The 20,909-nt window shown below is 42.9% G+C and overlaps 5 protein-coding genes across 5 annotated transcripts; 2 read left to right on the forward strand and 3 right to left on the reverse strand.

Annotated features, from left to right (window-relative positions):
* Positions 1-4,394: 4,394 nt before the first annotated feature.
* On the forward strand, positions 4,395-6,858 carry PHALS_03254 (uncharacterized protein; the record flags this gene model as incomplete). Its single annotated transcript, XM_024717526.1, has 2 exons — positions 4,395-4,483; positions 4,572-6,858. The coding sequence occupies 2 exons, from the start codon at positions 4,395-4,397 to the stop codon at positions 6,856-6,858; spliced, it is 2,376 nt and encodes a 791-aa protein (XP_024583016.1).
* A 268-nt stretch (positions 6,859-7,126) lies between these two features.
* PHALS_03255 (armadillo-like helical) lies at positions 7,127-9,214 on the reverse strand (the record flags this gene model as incomplete). Its single annotated transcript, XM_024717527.1, has 2 exons — positions 7,127-9,095; positions 9,165-9,214. 2 exons carry the CDS (start codon positions 9,212-9,214, stop codon positions 7,127-7,129), a joined length of 2,019 nt encoding a protein of 672 aa, XP_024583017.1.
* A 335-nt stretch (positions 9,215-9,549) lies between these two features.
* On the forward strand, positions 9,550-12,741 carry PHALS_03256 (imitation switch isoform alias nucleosome remodeling factor 140 kda subunit; the record flags this gene model as incomplete). Its single annotated transcript, XM_024717528.1, has 1 exon — positions 9,550-12,741. The coding sequence occupies one exon, from the start codon at positions 9,550-9,552 to the stop codon at positions 12,739-12,741; it is 3,192 nt and encodes a 1,063-aa protein (XP_024583018.1).
* Positions 12,742-16,970: 4,229 nt separating this feature from the next.
* PHALS_03257 (uncharacterized protein) lies at positions 16,971-17,273 on the reverse strand (the record flags this gene model as incomplete). Its single annotated transcript, XM_024717529.1, has 1 exon — positions 16,971-17,273. One exon carries the CDS (start codon positions 17,271-17,273, stop codon positions 16,971-16,973), a length of 303 nt encoding a protein of 100 aa, XP_024583019.1.
* A 2,377-nt stretch (positions 17,274-19,650) lies between these two features.
* Positions 19,651-19,989, reverse strand: PHALS_03258 (uncharacterized protein; the record flags this gene model as incomplete). The annotated part of the gene is made up of 1 exon (XM_024717530.1): positions 19,651-19,989. The coding sequence occupies one exon, from the start codon at positions 19,987-19,989 to the stop codon at positions 19,651-19,653; it is 339 nt and encodes a 112-aa protein (XP_024583020.1).
* Between the last annotated feature and the right edge of the window lie 920 nt (positions 19,990-20,909).

The following is a 20,909-nucleotide window of genomic DNA, read 5'->3' on the forward strand; positions in this document are numbered from 1 at the left end:
TCAGCGCGTCATTATGCGAATGAAAGTGACTCGCGTTTCTGATGCATGCTTCTGGAACTGCGTTTCGAGACACACATCCATTGCACTTAGGCCCATGTGCTCGAATAACGTCCGGCCGTTTTGTTATACTTGGATTTTTTATGATGTAGTTTTGCTTTGGGTTTCTTGGTTCGATAGAATTTGCCCTTATATGGTGGGTCCTGTTATCGTAAGCAGACTGTAATCGGCTAATTGATTAACACAATAGACGATGATGATATCCAGGCACCGTTTTTTCTGATGCTCCACTTACATTAACTAGCGCTAAACTAAACAAAAGTACAATGCAGCTTAATCTACAAATGTTTATCAAGAAAGAAAGAAATTGTTGTACCTAAATCATTTCTCAACAGATCGTGAGCTCTGTAGCCTATATGCAAGGAATAGCTCTATCGTGAGTGTTGTTCATTGAGTTTCTTTTGATAGAGACAATTTATTACTGACCTACGACGAAGACATTTACAAAAGCATGTAACGTAATATAAATAACACCAGCAATTTGCTTGAGTGGATATTGTTTAGAAGAAGCCGCTAGCTCTACAGCTCATTGTTATCTTTTGCTAGATGTGTGAGCCATGTCTTGCAGTCTCGTCGAAGGCGTTGCTGCCAGTAATGTGCCTTCAGTCTTTGCGAATTGTTACCCAATCAAGACGAAATCATCAAAAGCATTAAGATTGTTGGCATTACTAGATTCTGGGCCCGCGATCCGAATTTGACGGGCGATAAAGAATGAGATGATGCAAATTCATGGCATATCAATGCTTATCTTCTGTCATTGGACGCGTCTGTTAACTAAGCAATAGTTTTGCTTGTTGAGGAAAAGGATTTCAAACCGGACTCGACGGTGATGAACCTAAAAATATTATTTCTTTCAAACTATATGAAAGGATCCTATACGTAGTGGGTTGATAAACCGTTTAAATTTTGTACCTGGAAATGAAAAATTTACTCTGACAACGAGAGCTGTTCAGAAATTCCCACAGACGTAATCTTTTGTTTAAATGATACTTCAGTTAACGTAGTAGTCTACAGTGTCTTTTAGAGTGTTAACGATGATATTCCACTGGTGCTCGACAATACCAATGCTTTTGAGTCTGAAGTTGTACCATCGGTGTGTTAGTATGAAGTTACGTTATTGCTGTCCCAATGTATGTCAAACTGAAGAAAGCGGTGCGATAAATTATTACAAGAGCCAATACTTGCGTTGCTGTGTCAGCCGTGAGACCAGCCACGTATAATCAGAGAGAGTAGTCATATGTTAATAGCATCTATTGATAAGTAAAAAGCTGGATATGCATAGGTGATGAAAAACTGATTGTGGGTATGAAAAATCAGAACTCATTTCGTCAGACGCTACATAGATTCGACAATCAAGGAATGCATAGAATTTACACAATCGCAATCTGTACATCATTAGGCGGTATCTCACATTTCGGTGTTTTACTGCGAAGAAACTCTTACGAACCAGCATCAATGGCGATGTCTCGGCACTGATTTATGGAGTATTGTTCGGGATGATCGTTTTCAGCCTATCATTCGGAGTGAAAAGCCACCTTTGCCTTACATGTATGCACTTGCCTTGATTGCTCCTATGTGTAGTCAAGTATGTTCGTGATGAAAGCTTTCGCTCGGCATCTCGGTCGAATAAAATTAAGAATCGAACGATCGCTCATCAACACCAAAATTGCTAAAAATCTGTCACAATCAGAGCGAAGTTTAGCTTTCAATATTGCTATTCAGGTCTCTCCCTAGCAACTTAGCTACGGCTTAGAAATCAAATTCTTGTTTAAGTGTCTGCGTATAGTGGCAAAGCAGATTTTTATTTGTCGTTTCTGTGATGACTTTAACTATAAGTTCCAGTTTACTAGGATAAGCGGAGTCTCTCGAAGTGATCAACACACAGGGACAATTGCGATGCACCTGACGAGTAATTATAAATCAACAACAGTCTTGATCTATTTGATATACCGTCGTTTGTATAACTTGACAGGTTTAAAACGGATACAATATAATTCCACGCGAATACTTCTTCCCCAGACTCAAAGGATTTTACTTATGCTGATCAATCTCTCTATTAACAGCAGTGAGTACAACATCGACCTTTGACCAAGTGCTGCTGCTACAACTTCCACTATTCATCGATATAACGATGTGTTTTAACTTCAGCTGATTGTAAACAGTATTTATTAAGCGGGACACCGCAACAAGGCCAGCTGCAGATTATATTCGTCCTGTGGCTGGATGGTGTTTTGGGCTTACCTACTTTAGCTTGGAGATCACATACACATCATATTCGGAAAAGCTGTTGATCTGACGAGCGGTAAATGTCCTGCTTCTTCTGCTAACTGTTGCAAGTGCTTTAGAAGTGGCACAGTATAAGCTGTACAATGCATTGTATTAGCGATATGAGCACAAGGAATATCGCACCTGTAGTCTATATGGGCACTGAAGGGATGAAGTACATGGCAGCACAGGCTCAGTGGCACGTGTATACCCGATAGATCAGATGACATTCCCTACCAGAATTTGGTGCCTTCCATGTTAATTCATTGCAGAGATCTCCTACTTTTGTAATTATCCGTAAGTTAGTTCGCCTCTGTGCATTTTGAGCTTGTTGAAGTGCCGTCACCATCTTGATTGCTCTGTGGCGACGGTATCTGTAATGCTTGAGGTATCGTTCAATCAAAGGAGTTCAGCGTGTTTCAATTAAGGAAGTATTTGCACGCTGTATCATCTAAATGCCGACGATTTGTTTTCATCCACGTCTGATGAACAAACACTTCATAAAGGAATTCATGTGTACCCATGCTTCAGATCTTTACATGTATGAAGAGACAAACATACATGATTGGAAATTGAGATTGAAAAATCGTCAATACGGTCGTTCAATTGCTCTGAAAGATCCGTATCTTGTATTCACCCTTGCAAAGCTAAGAATTGGCAGCTGGTGGCGTGCGACATTTTCTTGAATGGATCAACAAGCGATTGAACATTTCGCTGTGCTGACTCTTTTAGACATTCATGGTTTAAATTTCCATAAATTAACGTTCACTTTCATATCGTGCACTACTGACAAAATTTTGAAGCTGCACAACATTATGTATATCTCATGAGTAAACTTGGTCATAATCAAAGTCGTGGTATTGAACTTTCAAAAAGACATATCGGTCATTGCTAAATAAGTATGTAGAAATGATAAATTTCTTGATTGCAAGTACAAAAGCAGCTTGCTCTCCATCACAACGATCATTTAGCACCATAAGCAAGCTGACATTTGATAGATAACGCAACTGGTGGAAACTCCGGCTAGTCAATATCCAAATGGGTACATATGCATTGGATAGTGAGGCTCTGTCATTTGGTGGTTAAGACACCACGAAATCAATTTGTCGTAGCCAGTCCCAACCCTGGCTTGATACTACAGAATGAAAAGGGTTAACTCTATGCAGCTTCAAGACAAGAAGCCAAGTGATTCAAAATGCTGCTCCTTACTGGAGAGCGGTCGTTTTTGCGCAGAGTGAACACTCTAGTGCATTTACGAGTCCTTCATAATTACCTGACGAGCAATCTACATACAGAATAGCAATTCCATTGGCAAAGTATGTGCATCATATGGTGTGATTGCCTTCCGTGTTCAGAGACAGCTTAAACAGCTGGTGTGCATCTTTAATAAAGCTACCACGGCACGCACTTGTTGAGCTCTTCAAGATCACGGAGCGCTTTGTATCCATCATGAGAAGGTGCAAAGTTTACTACTGCAATTCGAAGTGCAGCTATAAGTTGCGTCATCCTGAGTTAGACCAGGTAGTCTCAAAAACTGGATCTAACACGTAGATTTTGCGAATCGTTTTGTAGGAATTTTATAATTAATGGCTCAAAGTCTCACATACTAATAATGCAGTTCTTTTACAGTTCATGTATATCTCTATGGATATGATCGAAACACACGATGTGCTTTGTGTGCATTTCAATTCATTCATATCAAGCTTTCTGGAATAGTCGAGATTGTCTATCTCTTCTTTTTCTATGAATTGTAACTATTCTTCAAACTGATTTTACAAGCATCAAAAATTAATTTCTACAAGCTATTTTTTAGTGATCCCTTTCGTCACTCCTGTGTTTGTAATTTAATTCCTTAATACGGAACACACATACGATCGTCGACTTCTAGGATTGTTCTATAGAAATCACCTCGTTCAAATTGAAGGGACCATTCGGCAGCGATCACCGCTCCGGCTATGTGCGACATTGGTCTACAAACGTCTTCCATCACTTCGTGGACGCAACGCAGCCCTTATCAAACAACTTTTAGGGGACTCTAACGCCGAAAAGACAGACAGACACACTTTTTTGACATGTCAGCGCCGCCACTACACGTAACTGCCAGCAGCTTCTTTCGCTTTGAATGCGATCATGAACAACTTTTTCAGTCCGAGTATAAGCGGTTAGTTTTCTTTTGACATTGTCTTGACTGCAAAAAGCCGAATATTTGAGATGCACTCAACTGACATTTTGCATTTTTTTCAATGAAGGAGCAATCGTACAAAGGGTTTAAAGATCCTACGTTGTTTTCCACACTGTTGTCCAGAGCATATTGAACGAAGTTATTGTGGTTCTTCATTAAGTGTAAGTATTCGACTAGCGGAACGACCGATTGGAGCTACATCTCCAGGGTCTATGCCTAATGAAGTTTTAGCAGTATTTGCACGCTTTGAAGCCGTTAGTGATAAGAGTCTCCACATTGGAGAGTGTGTTGAAATGGATAAAATTCAACGTAGTGTTCAAACTGATACCAATTTGGATGGTCAGTGGATTGCTGGAGTACCAGATCGTCCATCAGCACTAGTGGTCCCAATCAAAGGGTCCGATTCTGAAGCTCTGAATCACAAACCTTTAATCTTTCACTTAAATAACAAAGCTTTTCCAAGATGGTATTATGACTGGGAAAGTGGTGCGAACAAGGCGCAAAGACTAATGAAACATCAATTTAAAGCGTATGTGATGGAGCGCGTTGATGTCGACACGATCGACAGATATACGACATTTACAAATCAAGAAACCCGAACGCAGTTGTACAGAGTGCTACACATTGTGTCATCAACTGAGTTCACAGTCATTTCGTACCGGCGAGCTCCGCTTGACTTGCAAGCTGGTGATGCATTGCAAGCTGGCAAAGCACATGTTTTGCAGGTTTCAAAACGAGACAAACACGAAAATGGCAGAGATGAAGCAGGTTCACTCAGTGGTTCAAAACCATTGGAAAACGCACATCCCATTCATCATCCTAATACCTACCCGCTGATAGATGACTTGATTTCGGTGCCAATTGTTCGTAAACGTGATAATTTTGAGTGGAATCAAAAATTCTATTCGCCAAGTGATGATCTGCATAGAATTGAGGCCAAACGCCGACGTCGAACTTTGTGGACAAGGTCAAAGGACGAAGAAAATGTGCATCCATTAAAAGATCAATTAATTTGGGCGCATACGAATGGTCCTATTGTGGCTGTTTCCAAGAATATCACGTTACTATTTGCATTTGCTAGCTGGGTACCTATAAGACTCTATGCTTCGTTTGTTCAGGAGCTTGTGGATGTGATTAAGCTAAAAATACTTGACGAGGTAGCAAACTTTACAAAAGATATCAAATCGGATTGTTTTACTCGCTTAATTCTTCAACACACTCACATTGAAGACCATTCTCGAGCTACTGGGATTTCTATATCTCATACTGAGCTTAATGATCTTCTTCGAGTGGCTTTTCAAACGATTGTCTGGTTTTTTTCACACGAAACACGCCAATGGATGCGCGCGTTTTTCTGTTCAAACGCGTCCTTAGTTTTGGACAGGAAGGCGATGCGTCAATGTTTTGTCGAATTTTTACATGAGGTAGAAGAAACTTTAACCGTTGAGGTTCTTGCTACATCTACTTTGTGCAATTTATCCAAAGTTACAGATCAAGTGATTGCAGCAGTGTATTCCAATGAATGTTTTTATAATCGTAGACCACTAGTGCGCCAGATCTTAAGTGATCACACGTTTGCAGGTTGGAGTATGTTTGTTGCACAGTTACGAGATACTTTCATTGATACTTCAATCTTACCTCTTTCCATGCGAGACAAAGCTTTTCACGCAGCTTTTCCACCTCAGAGTGCATTTGAATGTGATTTAAATGGTGAATGGCTCTTGGATATAGAGAATGCAGAATGGAATATCAATGAAATTGTTATGATCAATGGTGAGAGCAGAATGCCAGATATTTCACTCTCTTCAGTAATTGAAGTGATGTCTCAAATTCTTCGATTTGAACTCGCTATTGACTTCCAAGAAAGATCACTACGAGTTCGAGCACCACGAAGTTTGGCTGGACATCTGAACTGTATGCACCTTGTGCTTGATGGCAAAGCTCGAGTTTTTCGAATGCTTCCAGATGGAATGTCGTCATGTGCGAGTGAAGGAGCTTTTGGTGATTATTTTGGTGAGATGCAGGTTAAAGAATCGAGTCAAGTAGTCATACTTCTCGAGATCTTTAAGTGGTCGCTCGAAGAAAGCATTCCGTCGTATCATGTGCGTTCATGTATCGAGTTTAACCGAGATGGTCGATTTACCATCAGTGGTGACATTTTAGCGACTACAGAAGCGAGTACATTCACAGGTGAAGAGAATCCATATATTGGAGAGATGACTCTGTTTGCCAAACGCAAGTTAGTTGAATATGCTAGTACGAGACGATTTCATGCTACCAGTACACCAAGAGATACTTCTCGTCGTCCGTGTGAAGAGTATGGAAGGTTTCGTTTGTGCTATCGCAAGCTGTAGGGCAAACTCATCAATACAGAGTTAGATGTAGGTATTAGGGCTCTGAATCTTAATGTGATTTGTCTTACTCGATGTATTTCTGCATTACGTTTGTTAGTCTTCCAAACTTACAGCAGGGAGACTGATCAAATGCTCACGTTGATTGTGATACACATGGGTTGCTAACCTTTCGTCATTCGATACAAAATAAAATTTTAACTCACACTAGCAAGAACATGAATTTCATCATCACTTTGTCATTAAATCAAAGATCTATAAGTGGCACCAACTACTTTCTATCCGATGCTTCTTTTCTTTGCCTCTTGTTTTTTTTACTCGTTTTCAGCTTCGTATTCTTGCTCGCAGCATCACTTCGCAGCGTATCCAGAATTAAGGCTACATCTGCACACTTCGCAACATCTTCGTCACGATGCATTGAAATATCCTCAGAAGATCGAGCTGACTTGCGCTTCTTCGATTTTTTATCCTTTCTCTGCATCTCTACACTCTCGTTACTTTCCACCATATCCTTAAATAAATCAACAATTTTCTGCTGCTTTGTGTAGAGTGCCACCCACTTTTCTCGATTCTGTTTGTAATCGAAGAGGTGGCAGGTGTTAATCACCAATTGCGAAAAGTGGCTTCCACTAAGTTGCGTCTCCACTGCGAGCAATTCATGTACAATCGCCTCCTTTTTTTCAAGCGAAACGTCCTCATAACATTTCATGACCGAAAAAGCTCCTAGACGATCCATCGCTAATGAACCAAACTTGCCCACAAATCGCTGGTACAACTGTTCTCGAACCCAAGCTGTGTTGGGGTCTTTTGACTCCCAAATGGGCTCTACAACGCAGCGACTACCAGTCGAATCTTTCGCTAATGCCATCAGCTGTACCGCGTTGAACGAGAGGATGCCCTCATATAGTGGTTTCAAGTACGCGCCGGGTTCAAACTGCTGCAGTTGCTCGATAATTTTGGCGCCCATAACATTTAGCTGCACTTTCGCTGACGTAGCGGATGTCGACAATTGTACATTGAGCAGCGATGCAACGAAGTTTTTACGAACTGTTTCAGGTTTCCTGCTTTCTTGCTTTATCACAGCAGCCACAAGCGCCTCAAATATTTCTTTCTGGCGCAGTTTATGCTGCACACACATTTCAACCACACGCCAAATCACACCAGGACGACCCATGGTAAGCAATGTCCACAGCGAAGGTTCTAATTCCTCAAGTACATGCACTGCAACGGCCTTTATACGTATACGCCTGACAGCATGTTGCACAACGTAGTTGGCAATCTCGTGCTCAGCTAGTTGCAGCATCTTGCCACGCAAACACCGCTCAAAAACTTTCGTGAAAAACTTGTTGCTGGCGCTTTCAAAAAGGGACTCTAACACATGGCTAGTTACTGCATCAGCTGCCAAGCTAAAGAATCCACTTTCACACAGATGTTCGTCGTTCCAGTGAAGAATGTGCTTTGCGAGCTTTCGTCGACTCTTTGAGGGTGCAAGTTTTAGCACTGAAGCGATCAATGGTCCCGAGTTCTGGTCGTACAGCAAGTTTTGTAAATCATGAATTGGGCACTTGATAACCATTGCTAGTAGCTCGTCAAACATCAAATTAAATGTAGTTGGTACATCAAAAGTAACTTCTGATCCATCTTTAGCCGGACTAGCTTCTTGAAATGTGACAACACGATGTTTTCCCTTTTTGCCTCGTTTCTCAGCGACTAATGGTTTGCCTGCGAGCACTGCAAACACTGAGCGTAGCACATGGCTCGCACTCACATCGTTCATCAATGAGATCCATTCACTTTTGACTTCTTTAACCATATTTACAATCACATCGCTCATCATTGGGATCTCCTTCATTCGATCATTTTCGTCGTCGATCTCATCCTTATCCTCTTCAGCACCGCTCATCTCGTTAGCCACAACAGCACTAGCACGAGACAAAATATTCTGTAATACGTGTGATGAGTAACGATTAGTCCACAAGTGGCTCATATAGCCAGCCATTTTATGAAGCAGAAATCGGAGTTGTGCGTCACTCATTCTGGGCAGACAAACTTCCAATAATTCACCAGCGTGGCGGTCGGATGCAGCACTGGCAGCACGTGGTGCTAATTCTTCCAAAACGTTCCATAGCAACAGTTTTAGATTTTCTGCGGTTGAGCTCTCGTCTTGCTGTGTCAGCATATCTGTCACTTCCTTGAGATAGGACAAAGTATCAGGTTCTAATCGACGTGGACGCAAACGCCTAAGATGCACAAAAGTAATACAATTAAATCCTATATTCTAGAGTTAGTATGCAACATCAAGAGCGTACTCGGGTCGCTGTACACGTGCATCGTCCTCGGACAACTCATGCCCAGCCATTGACAAGAAAAAAGCAATTACTCAAACTATGTAAGACACACACTAATATAATTTCACGTGTTTCACACTAGATTATAAAATTATGTGGAATACATAGTGCCACATAGACTACATCTTTATGGGGTTCACGTAAACTTATGAAAAGTCAAGTCCCTCCATTTTCTGCGGCAGATATGGTAGAGTCTAGTAGTAGTAGCAGCAGTCCAAGTAGTGGAAGTGTGAGCCCCAGTAGCACCAGTAGTACTCCCCCCTCTACACCTAAGGCAAAAGAAGAGGTTGAGAGTGTTCACGACGACGCTTCATTGGATGGACATGAGACAGCAGACAATGAAGAAATGGACAAAACTTCGGAAGACGTCAAGAAGACGCTTTTGTCCAAAGAAGAGCGCGATGCGCTACGACGTGAAGAAGAGGCTGTTTTTCAAGAGCAACGTGATCGTCAAAACAAGTCATTGGATTTAGTAAAACAATCGCTGGCTCAAGATGTTGAATGGGAGGCTAAATCGGCTCGAGACAAGAAAATGGCCTTCCTTATGGCTCAATCTGATGTATTTACATCGTTTCTCATGGGTGGTAGCAGTGCTGTGGGTAAAGAAATGTCTCGATCAAAAGCTGCGAAAGATGCAGGCTCAAAGCGTGGCAAAGGTAGCAAACAAGCGGATGCGCAGACTTTGCAAGATATGGACGATGCAAGATATACAAGAGTCACACAGCAGCCGTCGAATATCAAGTTTGGTACGATGAAACCATACCAGCTAGAAGGATTGAATTGGATGATTCGACTACATGATTCTGGAGTTAATGGCATCTTGGCTGATGAAATGGGACTTGGAAAGACCTTGCAAAGTATTTCACTACTAGCGTATTTACGAGAAGCAAGAGGTATTGAAGGACCGCATATTATTATTGTACCAAAGAGTACTGTTGGAAATTGGATGCGAGAACTTAAGAGATGGTGTCCATCTATTAAAGCTCATAAATTTATGGGTAGCAAAGATGAACGTGCTATTCAAAAAGAGGCGGTTGTAAAACAGAATTTTGACGCTTTAGTGCTGTCATACGAAGTAGCAATTATTGAAAAGGCAGTGTTACAAAAAATTAAGTGGAAGTATCTCTTGATTGACGAAGCACATCGTGTAAAGAATGAGAATTCGAAACTTTCGCGAGTCGTACGAGAGTTTCAAGTTGAACACCGCTTGTTGATTACGGGAACTCCACTTCAGAACAATTTGCATGAGCTCTGGGCACTCTTAAACTTCTTACTGCCTGACGTATTTTCGGATTCTGAGGACTTTGACGCGTGGTTTAATGTAGACGAGCAAGAAGGACAGGAGAATGTGATTAAGAAACTTCATACGATTCTACGACCATTTCTACTGCGTCGTCTTAAAGCTGATGTCGAGCATTCGCTTCCTCCCAAAATTGAAACCAAGCTCTATGTTGGTCTGTCAGAAATGCAACGCGAGTGGTACATGCGCGTACTTCACCGTGATGCGACGCACTTAAATGCCATTGGTGGGAGTGACCGTGTGCGCTTGTTAAATATTCTTATGCAGCTACGCAAAGTTTGCAATCATCCTTATCTGTTTGAAGGCGCTGAGCCTGGTCCACCATATCAGGAAGGTCCCCATTTATGGGAGAATTGTGGCAAAATGACGCTATTGCACAAGCTTTTGCCAAAACTACGAGCTCAAGGCTCGCGTGTATTAATTTTCTGTCAAATGACATCTATGATGGATATTTTAGAGGATTACATGCGGTACTTTAGCCACGACTATTGTCGTTTGGATGGATCTACTAAGGGTGAAGATCGTGATAGTATGATGGAGGAGTTTAATAAACCTGGAAGCTCCAAGTTTTGCTTCTTACTGAGTACGCGAGCAGGAGGGTTGGGAATAAACTTGGCTACGGCTGATATCGTCATATTGTTTGATTCGGATTGGAATCCGCAGGTCGATCTTCAGGCAATGGATCGTGCACATCGTATCGGTCAGACAAAAACTGTACGAGTCTTTCGATTTATCACTGATGGCACTGTGGAAGAAAAGATCGTGGAACGTGCGGAGCGCAAATTGTATTTGGATGCTGCTATCATTCAGCAGGGACGTCTTGCGCAGCAAAATCGCAAACTTTCTAAAGATGAGCTCATGACAATGGTACGCTTTGGTGCTGACGAGATTTTCAATGCTCGTGGATCTATGATCACAGATGACGACATTGATGCTATATTGGCTCGTGGAGAGGAACGCACGGAAACGATGAAAGACAAAATTGCGGCTGATATGCAGCACAATTTGGCCAACTTTAGCTTGTCGGGTGACAATGGCAATGCCAGTGTCTCGAGTCTTTATGAATTTGAAGGAGAAGTTTTCTCGAAAGACACGAATAACGGTCATGTTCTTCCATCTACGTTTATTGCTCTACCCCAACGTGAACGCAAGTCGAATTATAATGAAGACGAGTACTATCGACAGCAAACGGGGTTGTCGAAGCCGAAGAAACCCAAGAAATCTGGATCGGACGCAGCCAAGGTACCTGTTGTACATGATTATCAGTTTTTCCAGCAAGAGCGCATGGTAGCTCTACTGACGAAAAAGACAGTTGTCGAAAATCGACGAAAGGAGCTGACCCGTCTAATCAAAGAAGCCAAAGCTGATGAGGCTCGTATCAAAGCAAGAAAAGCTAAAGGGGAAGATTCAGCTGAAGAAGAAGAAGGTGACGACACACGATCTGCTGCTCTCGAAAAGGAGCTGAATGAAACGGAGATGGACGCTACTGACTTAAAGGAGCTGGATGAACTTGAAAAGGCGGGCTTTGGTGACTGGACCCGACGGGATCTGAAACAGTTTATCACCAGCTGCGAGCGCTACGGTCGTGCTGATAAAGCGCGCGTGTGCGAAGAAGTCTCACTAGTTCTTGGTAAAGATCGTATGCAAGTTGAGCGATATTATGATACATTCTGGTCGCGCTTTACCGAACTTAAGGATCACGCCAAGTATATCGAAAAGATCGAACGAGGTGAAAAGCGTCTGGAGCGAAACGAAGTTGTGAAAGAAGCTCTTGCGCGTAAATGTAGTCGGTACAGTCATCCACTTCGTGATATGCGATTACATTACCCTGCAGGATACAAGAGCAAGGGCTATATATTAGAGGAGGATGTATTTTTGGTCGTTATGATGAACAAGTATGGCCCGTTGGAGCATTGGGGTGAGATCCGTGATGAAATTCGTAAAGCCTGGCAGTTCCGTTTTAATTGGTTCTTCAAGTCGCGGACTATTGGCGAGCTACAAAAGCGCGGTGAACTACTTACACGCATGATTGAGCGTGAGAACGACGAGCTGAAGAGTAAAAGCACCAAAGACGAAGAAGATCTTGCAAAAAAGGCAAAAAGGAGCAGCTCATCAAGTTCCAAGAGTAAGAGTAAGAGCAGTAGCCGCAGAAAGACATCGAGCTCGTCCACTTCTAATAAGAAGCGCAGTAGCTCGTCAAAATCGTCGTCTTCATCGAAAAAACAACGCCCGAGTTGAGGTAAAATTACCATTTCAGAAATGTTTATTGTTTTATAAAACAATAAACGTAAGTACAGAACGGAGTTCGCGATATACATTTTGTTAGATAACAGTTTGATTTATCCTGTAAGTAATAACTCAGCGTGGTAGGAAAACCTCCTAGACGACGCTTCCGCATTTACTTGCACCGTATCCCAAAGTGTTACAAATTATTGTGTTACTTCAATCTTGAAACTGCGCGCAAAGTAGGTGCCAAGTTAGTAAAAAGGCTTTCGGTTTTTTAACTTAGTGGAGCGTGCGAGTGCATCGTCTGTGAGTTTATTCACTGGGACTCGTTGACCTGAACGCTTGTCTATATAACGTGCACGCCCCCCCCGTTGCACATCGGAGCACTAGTCGTCAATCCGACAATAGAGTCTTGATAGAATGTATCCAACTTGAGAATGATAGACGAGTTTTTCCATACTCTGTTCACGGAACAACTTATCACGCCTAGTAATTTCATTTCTAGCATTTATTTCGGATATTGAGAGCAACTTGCGGTCCAACGATAGTTAGCGACAATTGCTCGGCTGGAGGCGCTCATTAGCTATAAGAATGCTCTGGTGCGACACCTCAAAAGCGCTAAAGTCGGTTGTCGATGTAAAAACTTTGCGCTCTCGCCGTGAAACTGTTTATTTAAGTTGCAGACCATTGAGGGCAGATACGGGTAAATCGCGCTCTCAGTATCAGAAGGTGAAACGACCATAACTTCGTCAATACTCCAGTTGGAGCGTGCAGCGGGGCTGCCGTAGCTCTTTGCTTAGAGGAAGCTTACTTAAGGCCATCGACCTTCGTTCAAATACTAGAACCAGTACGAGTGAAGCGGATCGCAATTTGCTACCTCCAAAGTACCCACAACCTTATCCCAAGGCAAATATACTCTTCCGCTCAGTACTCCAAACGGAGCGACAGTCGTCTTCTCGGCTACCTCCAGGCATCCAGGCCGTGCACGATAATCAGTGCCTACGATCGGTACCTTGTCAGAAGTGACATTACCGATATGGCAAGGTTATAGCGTCAATTTCCGGTACCTGCCCTGTGTGTGTCGCAGTCAACAGTACTAGAGCAAGTGTGGATGAATGGTCGCGATTGTTTGTCGAGTCTTCTGAATCAGGATGAAGCGTCTGTAATTTGCATTTTGAAGGCTATGACTTGAGGATATCATTGATCCTTATTTTTGTTACAATATGACGGTGTTGATGGGGATAGCAATGGAGTCGTGCGGAATAGTAGTGCGTCATGAGTTTTATGGCAAGAATGGTTCTACTTATTAGTTAAGTTACCGTCTAGTCCACGGGGCCATGAGTCCCTCATCATTACCACCGACTGAAGTTTTGATTGAGCTTTCCGGCAATGCTTGACAACGAGTTGGAAGATGATTTAAGGTACCGCAATGGTACGGTTGGTACCGGAGGTGGAGATACGCTCATCACCCATCACGCATGAGCCAGATATAGAAAACACTCGTTTGGCAATAAATGCAAGATGTTGATGCTTTACCCAAATGTTCTACGAATCGTTGGTGTTCAATCAAATAATATCACGATATGGCGACAGGGAATTACTACGCGTGCTGCCCCGGATCTGATATTGCACTATGAAAATGGTCTGGGGTTTGGGATCAGACCTCACAGTGGCTTATTTCGGTGAACAGTATGATGTCATTGACATCTTTTCCTGAGGGTTGCACATTGTAGAGCTGGTGCGCGAGATGAAATGTCCTTACTTGTTGCCGACAAAATGCAAGAAAGGCTATCTGCAGATAACGAATTATGCATGCTTGTCACAAGCTACAAGCAGCTATAGCTGAAAGAGGGTGGGCTTTAAAAATAATATTTGGTTGTGCTCTGTACTGAAATTCTCGACTTAGTCGATATGCTGTAAAGTATCTTACAGGACAATGAAATCTCATCACTGCTGTGGTAACCACGAGTGTATGATCTAAGAGTGCCTGGTCTTGTCCCAGGGATAATTAGCTGCAACAGACTTGAAGCGTCTGGTGATACATTGAGCCTACGCACAACCCTTTCTGAAATATTTATTTGTCATTAGCAGTTCAGGACACAGTAAATCGCATATGGGCATTTCCATCGAAGGTTAAAGCGTATGCGCTAGTCTTTCACCAGTATAGACTAGTGTGCCTTTGATGCCAGCGGAATACCTTTGCTGGGACCGTGTTTTGAATAGCATGTTCAGCGGGTAGATATCGTAAGGATCAAGGCCATTGCGTATTGACTAGTGTCTCTGTATCAGATTCATATAAGGAAGTGGCTCCACTTCGTCGATTCCTTGCACAAATATATAGCACAATTCATCGATATGGAACTTCCTCTCACCACCTTTTTCTCAAAAAAAACAGACACTAAACGTGCCGAGGTGCGACAAATAAAACGGGCTTGATGGGTGTCTGAGAAAACCTTTCTAAGTGCTTGGTTCGGGCTCTACCTAATCTAGATCGGCGATATATGTCGTCTGTGACGTTCAGCGGCTGTGCTTACTTAACTTCAAGCAGATGTCATTCGTCAAAATAGTGGAATCGTGTTCAAGCCTTGTTATTCTAAAACGACAAGGAAAGTATACCCAGTTTATGGTAATGAACTTGTTGCTATCATGTATTCCCTTGCCGATTGCTCAGCTTGAAATCATTCTGAGCCTATCAGATTCTGATTTGTTATGCATAGCAGCACCGCCACTATTTATATTGTAGAAATGGCAAGATTAAGCTCCTTCTATGCCAGAAATATCTTCGAGGTACATGAGCCTCATTCGTTTTTATGTTGGCGGCCGTGACGTCCTGTTGCATACTAACATGGAGATATTGCACAATAATGAGACGATAAATACAGCGTACGGGTCGTATTCATTATGTGTTGCATTGTTATGATACCAAAAGCTTTGGTTGACTTAGATGTTGTTTTTTCAATGCGTTCAGCTGCGTGTTTGCGCCGTTACCCTCTCCCGTCATTTGCTGATTTACATTACAGACCAAACAGAATTTCGGTTGCTTTGTCGATTTTTTTGTACTCTAAGGATCCATGACGACCGGTATTTTTAATCAGACTGACCCGCTTTACACTCAACGTGCGGTATGATAAGGACATAAACTTAAAGAATAATTGTACGAGACATCCAATCCCACTCTTGAGTGGCCACCTCGGACGAAAATAGACGTATGGCTCAGTGAGCGTTATGTGCTGATGGCTAAACACCAATGTGCGCAAGTGCATAATTTGTCAACGGGTGCTGCCACTATCACTGTGTCGGCATCTGAGTACAGTCTGGCAGTCCATTTGTGTGGACTTTATGCACTATCTATTAAAGCGGCGTCCAGTGATACCGGTATTATGGACTTTGTATATGACGGCGATAATTCCGTGGGTAACGGCATTTCTTCTGTGCGCCAAGCTGTCCCTCGACAAAGGTTTTGCCAGCATAGCTTATCGGTGGTCATTGTTCGTATCGAAATTGGCGCTTTATAGTGACAAACATTGTTTATAATGCCAGATACCATTGATAGTTTCCACCGCTGACCATTGTTTAACGATTAGTCAGACTTATCATGAGAGAGGATGTGTTTGCGCGTTGAGACCGCGTTTCCGAGGCGAAATACTACCTTACATTAAGGTTACGCTAGATATCGCTGTTCCAGCTTCAACACGCTTTACCTCATTGTATATAAATGGTTTGATAGATTGGGCATCCAGCTTGACCATTCGACTCGCTGATATCAGCCCAACCACGCTTCGTAGCAGAATCACGAGATTTATTCCGATAGGATTGAGAATCATATGCCGACTGTAAGACAGGGTATGTGGATGCGACATGTAGATACCGGAGGTAGATGAATGAAAAACAAGATAATATGGTGAATGAGACAGATATGAAGAATATCATCAAAGCTGCAAATCTACTTACACATGCAGTGCCTGCAGTCTTTATGGACAAGCTGCAACTCTGTCACGCAGAGCCCTTTTAGCCCAGTGTCAGAAAAAATTGAGCTTTACTCTTCATGCCACGAAGATAAAGCAAATACATCAGGTGTTTTACGTGAGCTTGCTGAAGCGATACCACAATTCCGCTTTCATAAGCCATTTGGGTCATCTATTTCTGAAGCTGACCTATCTTTACTTTTACAGTAGAGATCCGTTTCAGATCCGCTTTATTTATTAAAAGCCCTCCAAAATGGCGCAGCTCAGAGAGCGCATTCACAACGTGGCTAATTTCAGCGTTGGTCTCACGAGGAGAAACCAGTTAGAAAGCGTCGATTTCTCACCGAGAGCTCGCGAGTGCCAGCCGCTAGGGTTTCGTATTCTGAAGACACTGTCCGATGAGTAAAGGGTCGACCAATCCCATAAGTAGCGAAGAGCTCGCTGGCGAAATAGCCAGAGCTGTAGGTCTTGGTAGAGTGCAAGAGCAATCCTCACTTTGATAACTCGCGGATATACCCATTGGAACGATCGTCCCGACTCGTTAAGTCGCGACCCAGCATCTTTAGAAACATACGTCATGACCAATCGCTGGGATAACGCTCTCTCAGAGCTTGCTCACTACGCTTGCCTTTCCTTTGCTAAATTGCGCGCTCTCCATCTGTTTCCAACTGAGTTAGGTGTCAGGACACTCCAACCACCATGATTGTAAATACAATCTGTCAAACGTTGCTCGCCATACCGTGGTGAAGTCACTACTCGCCTTTGTGAGCGAGTCTGATCATATACATAAGAGCGCTTAAATAACGATTCGTGAGTGCTATCTGACCCCACAGGCCAACGATTCCCAAGTAAACCGCTTGCAGACGGAGTGGCAGCGGTCATGTGTTTCCGTATCACCGCTGATTGATTGCTGAACGCCGGGAATGAGACCAGAGGTAGTTGAACCAATTCGTGTACTGTGTGAGAGAGTCACGCTGTCAGTTCAGCCTTTAGCGTTTGAAGCCAGCTTTAAAAGCTGAATAGAGACTAGAGCGTTTGCTTATGCGAAGTACGAATCATGCCGTCGATGTCGTGGTAGAAGATAAACACCTCGAGTCAGCAGTTGCTATATCCATGATTATTCTAGCCTCCAGCTAGGAACAAGGCTGGGTTACTTTCGTTAGTAAAAAGCGAGTAATGCCAAGCGACCCAAGGTAACACATAGAATACAAAAAGACCACAACTCTCTCGGTTGATAGCCGTCGGCCGCGATAATCGCGCTTTTGTGGAGCCGCGGAGGCTCGCTAGGGCAAAGACTCCGGATGCGACCGAGATTTGTAGGAGCAGACATTGGATGATACAAGTGGAGGACTAGAAATCGAAACGCCATCACTGCTTGCTAAGCGTTAATTTATGTGCAATGACTTGACCATACAAATAAATGTGGTCAACATGGTGGTGGGGCAAAATGTAACAGGGTACGTATTATGGTGTTGTGTTCGTACATGTATATCAAGAATGTGCTGCAATAGCTCAACCACTCCTTGGGTATATCTGCTACGATGGGCAACTCTCGGCGCGGGCACACCTTCTCGCCATACATGCTTATGTAAACAACGCATCTACCAGTCAGTAATATAAGGTATCTGTTTATTATCATAGTAAAGGCCGCAAACGCATGTAAACTGTTGGGTAAACATGCTTTTATGTCCGCAATTATAGATTTTAGACCGGTTGTGCGGATGCGAAACTAGCAATAAATGGATACGACTTTATGGAAACTGCGCGTCTTCTTTTAAAATGAGCTTGCAGTGATCAGTTAAGTGAGGCCAATGCTATCGTTCAAACGACACTTTGCGGATTACGATCCGAACACTTCTAGAGGAATCTAAGCTCCCCTCCATGCAAATTATATCAAGGCAATCTGGAGTTGACAATAAGACAAAAAGATGCTGTAAGCTACGAAGTTTGAAGATCGCAAAATAGCAAAATGATTGGACCAAGCATCCAGGAGACAACTTTTTGAGCATCCGCTACCACCACCCATAAAAAGCGCTCTTAATCAAATGAAAGCAGGCCGTCGTATGGCGCTAGCTCTGCCGTCAAGCTTTTCTGCAATAGACTATAGCAATCTCGCAGCCTTAGAAATATCTGAGAAAACAGTCAAAGCTTCGTGGGGCTATGTGCCTAATTCTTTATCAATTCGTGCTTGATAGCGCTTTTCTTCAAGAAAGTGATGATGTTGGCAAAACCCATCTCAGGATTGTCAAAGCTCAACAGAGTCTAGAGAGTGTAATCGACCAATCCTGCGTCTACAACATGAATGAATAGACTACTTTTTCGGCTGGTCCTTCATATACTGTGTCATAACCCGGACTAGACGTTTTTTCCGCTCGAAAAGAGAAAGCTAACGATCATATAACCTTTGTCAATTGATGCAACGCTATTGAGACTGGCCTTGTGCTACTCGTAACAATATTAAAGTTGCAGGCAGTATTTGACCGATTCCGTATATACAACAGAAAACGCATGAATTGATGTTCCGACTTTCAAATGACTCGACAAGGTTTTCGAGCCGATTGATTGGAGACGAACCGGCTACGAGATGGCGTTGATTTTGCACAATGCACCAACCAGGTCATGCGTCAGCGTTGGGTGATAATGGATTCGTGTCGTTCTCTTTCTCACCAATATGCTAACATAGAAGAAGGCAACAAACATGGAAATTCCGCGCTGATGAAAGTGAGCAAATATTTGCTGACTAAGGAGACATGACCACTTAAAGATGTGAATTCAGCTGTTTACCGCTGTGGCAATATATAAATGCGGCGCCGCGGGAGTGGCTTTCTGCAATCCTCACCAAAGTCTTGACGCAATTAGCCTTGTAATATTGTCTGAAGTGAGATCTCCAATCGGAGCGTGAAAGAAGTTGTTTCACGAATCCGATATTGCTTGAGCTTTCGCGACATCATTGAAGTCAACTGTGATTCCGATGAATTCGACAAGTTCGAGCTACTGCAAAGCTATCTGTTTTGCACGACTTTGAATACGTCAATCCTCCGCGACGAAGTGCAGCAGTGTATTGTTGACAACAATGACCAAATCCGACGATTGCAAGATGTCTTAATTGAGGAGATTCGTGCAGCATTGAGACAAGCTCTATCAGGACACAGATGTAGAAGTCATTTGCTGTGGTGTCAAAGAGTTGATCAAACTCAATTTTCGTTGCTAGCAGTAGGTGATCAATTGTTCGGGGTAAGATGTTGTCGGATGGGGGTCCGGTCGCATTAAGTAGAGGAATCGACCCTCTTGACATCACAGCAAATATATCATGCAAAGTTAGGATTTTTCACCTTCCGGTCCATTCTTCAAAGCGGAATCTCGGCAATAACACGTGAGTCTATACGCGAGAGCCGCCTAATGACCTAATGCATCAGATGACTCGGAGAAATGTTGATCTGTTTTTTAACAATTCAGAATGCGAACCTAAGCGAGTGCTTGTTTAGGCCTATTTGTTTTGGGTTTATTGCAAAGGGTGATACAAATAGAATATATTCGCGAGATGTGATACGGTTGTGTTCAAAACACCATTGTTATGAAAAATACGGGGAAATTCGACAGCAGAGTCTATCTGCACATGCAGCAAAAAATGGAGTGGGTCATTTGTCCTCCATAATTCACAAGCAGATTACCACATTATGTAGCTACCCATACCACAACCTCGCAACTCGGAACTAGGCCGCTAACGCTCAGATTCACAGTCTCAAAGTCAGGTAAATCCAGTCCAAACTAGTCACTAAACGAGGTCACATCAGATACTGATGCTACAGCGATACAGATATTGATATTTGGTGACATCCTTCAAACGATGCATGTGTACATGGATGTCAATGGTGCATGTAACCGATGTGCTGTTCTCGAGTGGAAAAATGCTGATCGACAATTTGACCTAAGCTGTTAATCGGCATGTTGCCCTGTTGTGGCCGAGCACCCCACAGTGGGTGCACTTGTATGGCTTCCTCGCCTTTATAAGGTTGCCTCCCGTCACATGCTAGTCTCCTGGGGTGATTCTTGGATCGAAATCGTGCTAGACGAACGTGCCACTCACAACCAATATTTGCACTGTCATACTGTAATAAACGAAACTTCCCCCCTCTGTTGATGACGATTGCACACTTCCTTGTGCTAGTGCGACATCTTTGATTGCTCGCACAGCCTCCATGCCGTTAGTCCATC

The sequence above is a fragment of the Plasmopara halstedii genome (genome assembly GCF_900000015.1).
Source record: "Plasmopara halstedii genome assembly, contig: Scaffold_2121, whole genome shotgun sequence".
NCBI lineage: Eukaryota > Oomycota > Peronosporomycetes > Peronosporales > Peronosporaceae > Plasmopara > Plasmopara halstedii.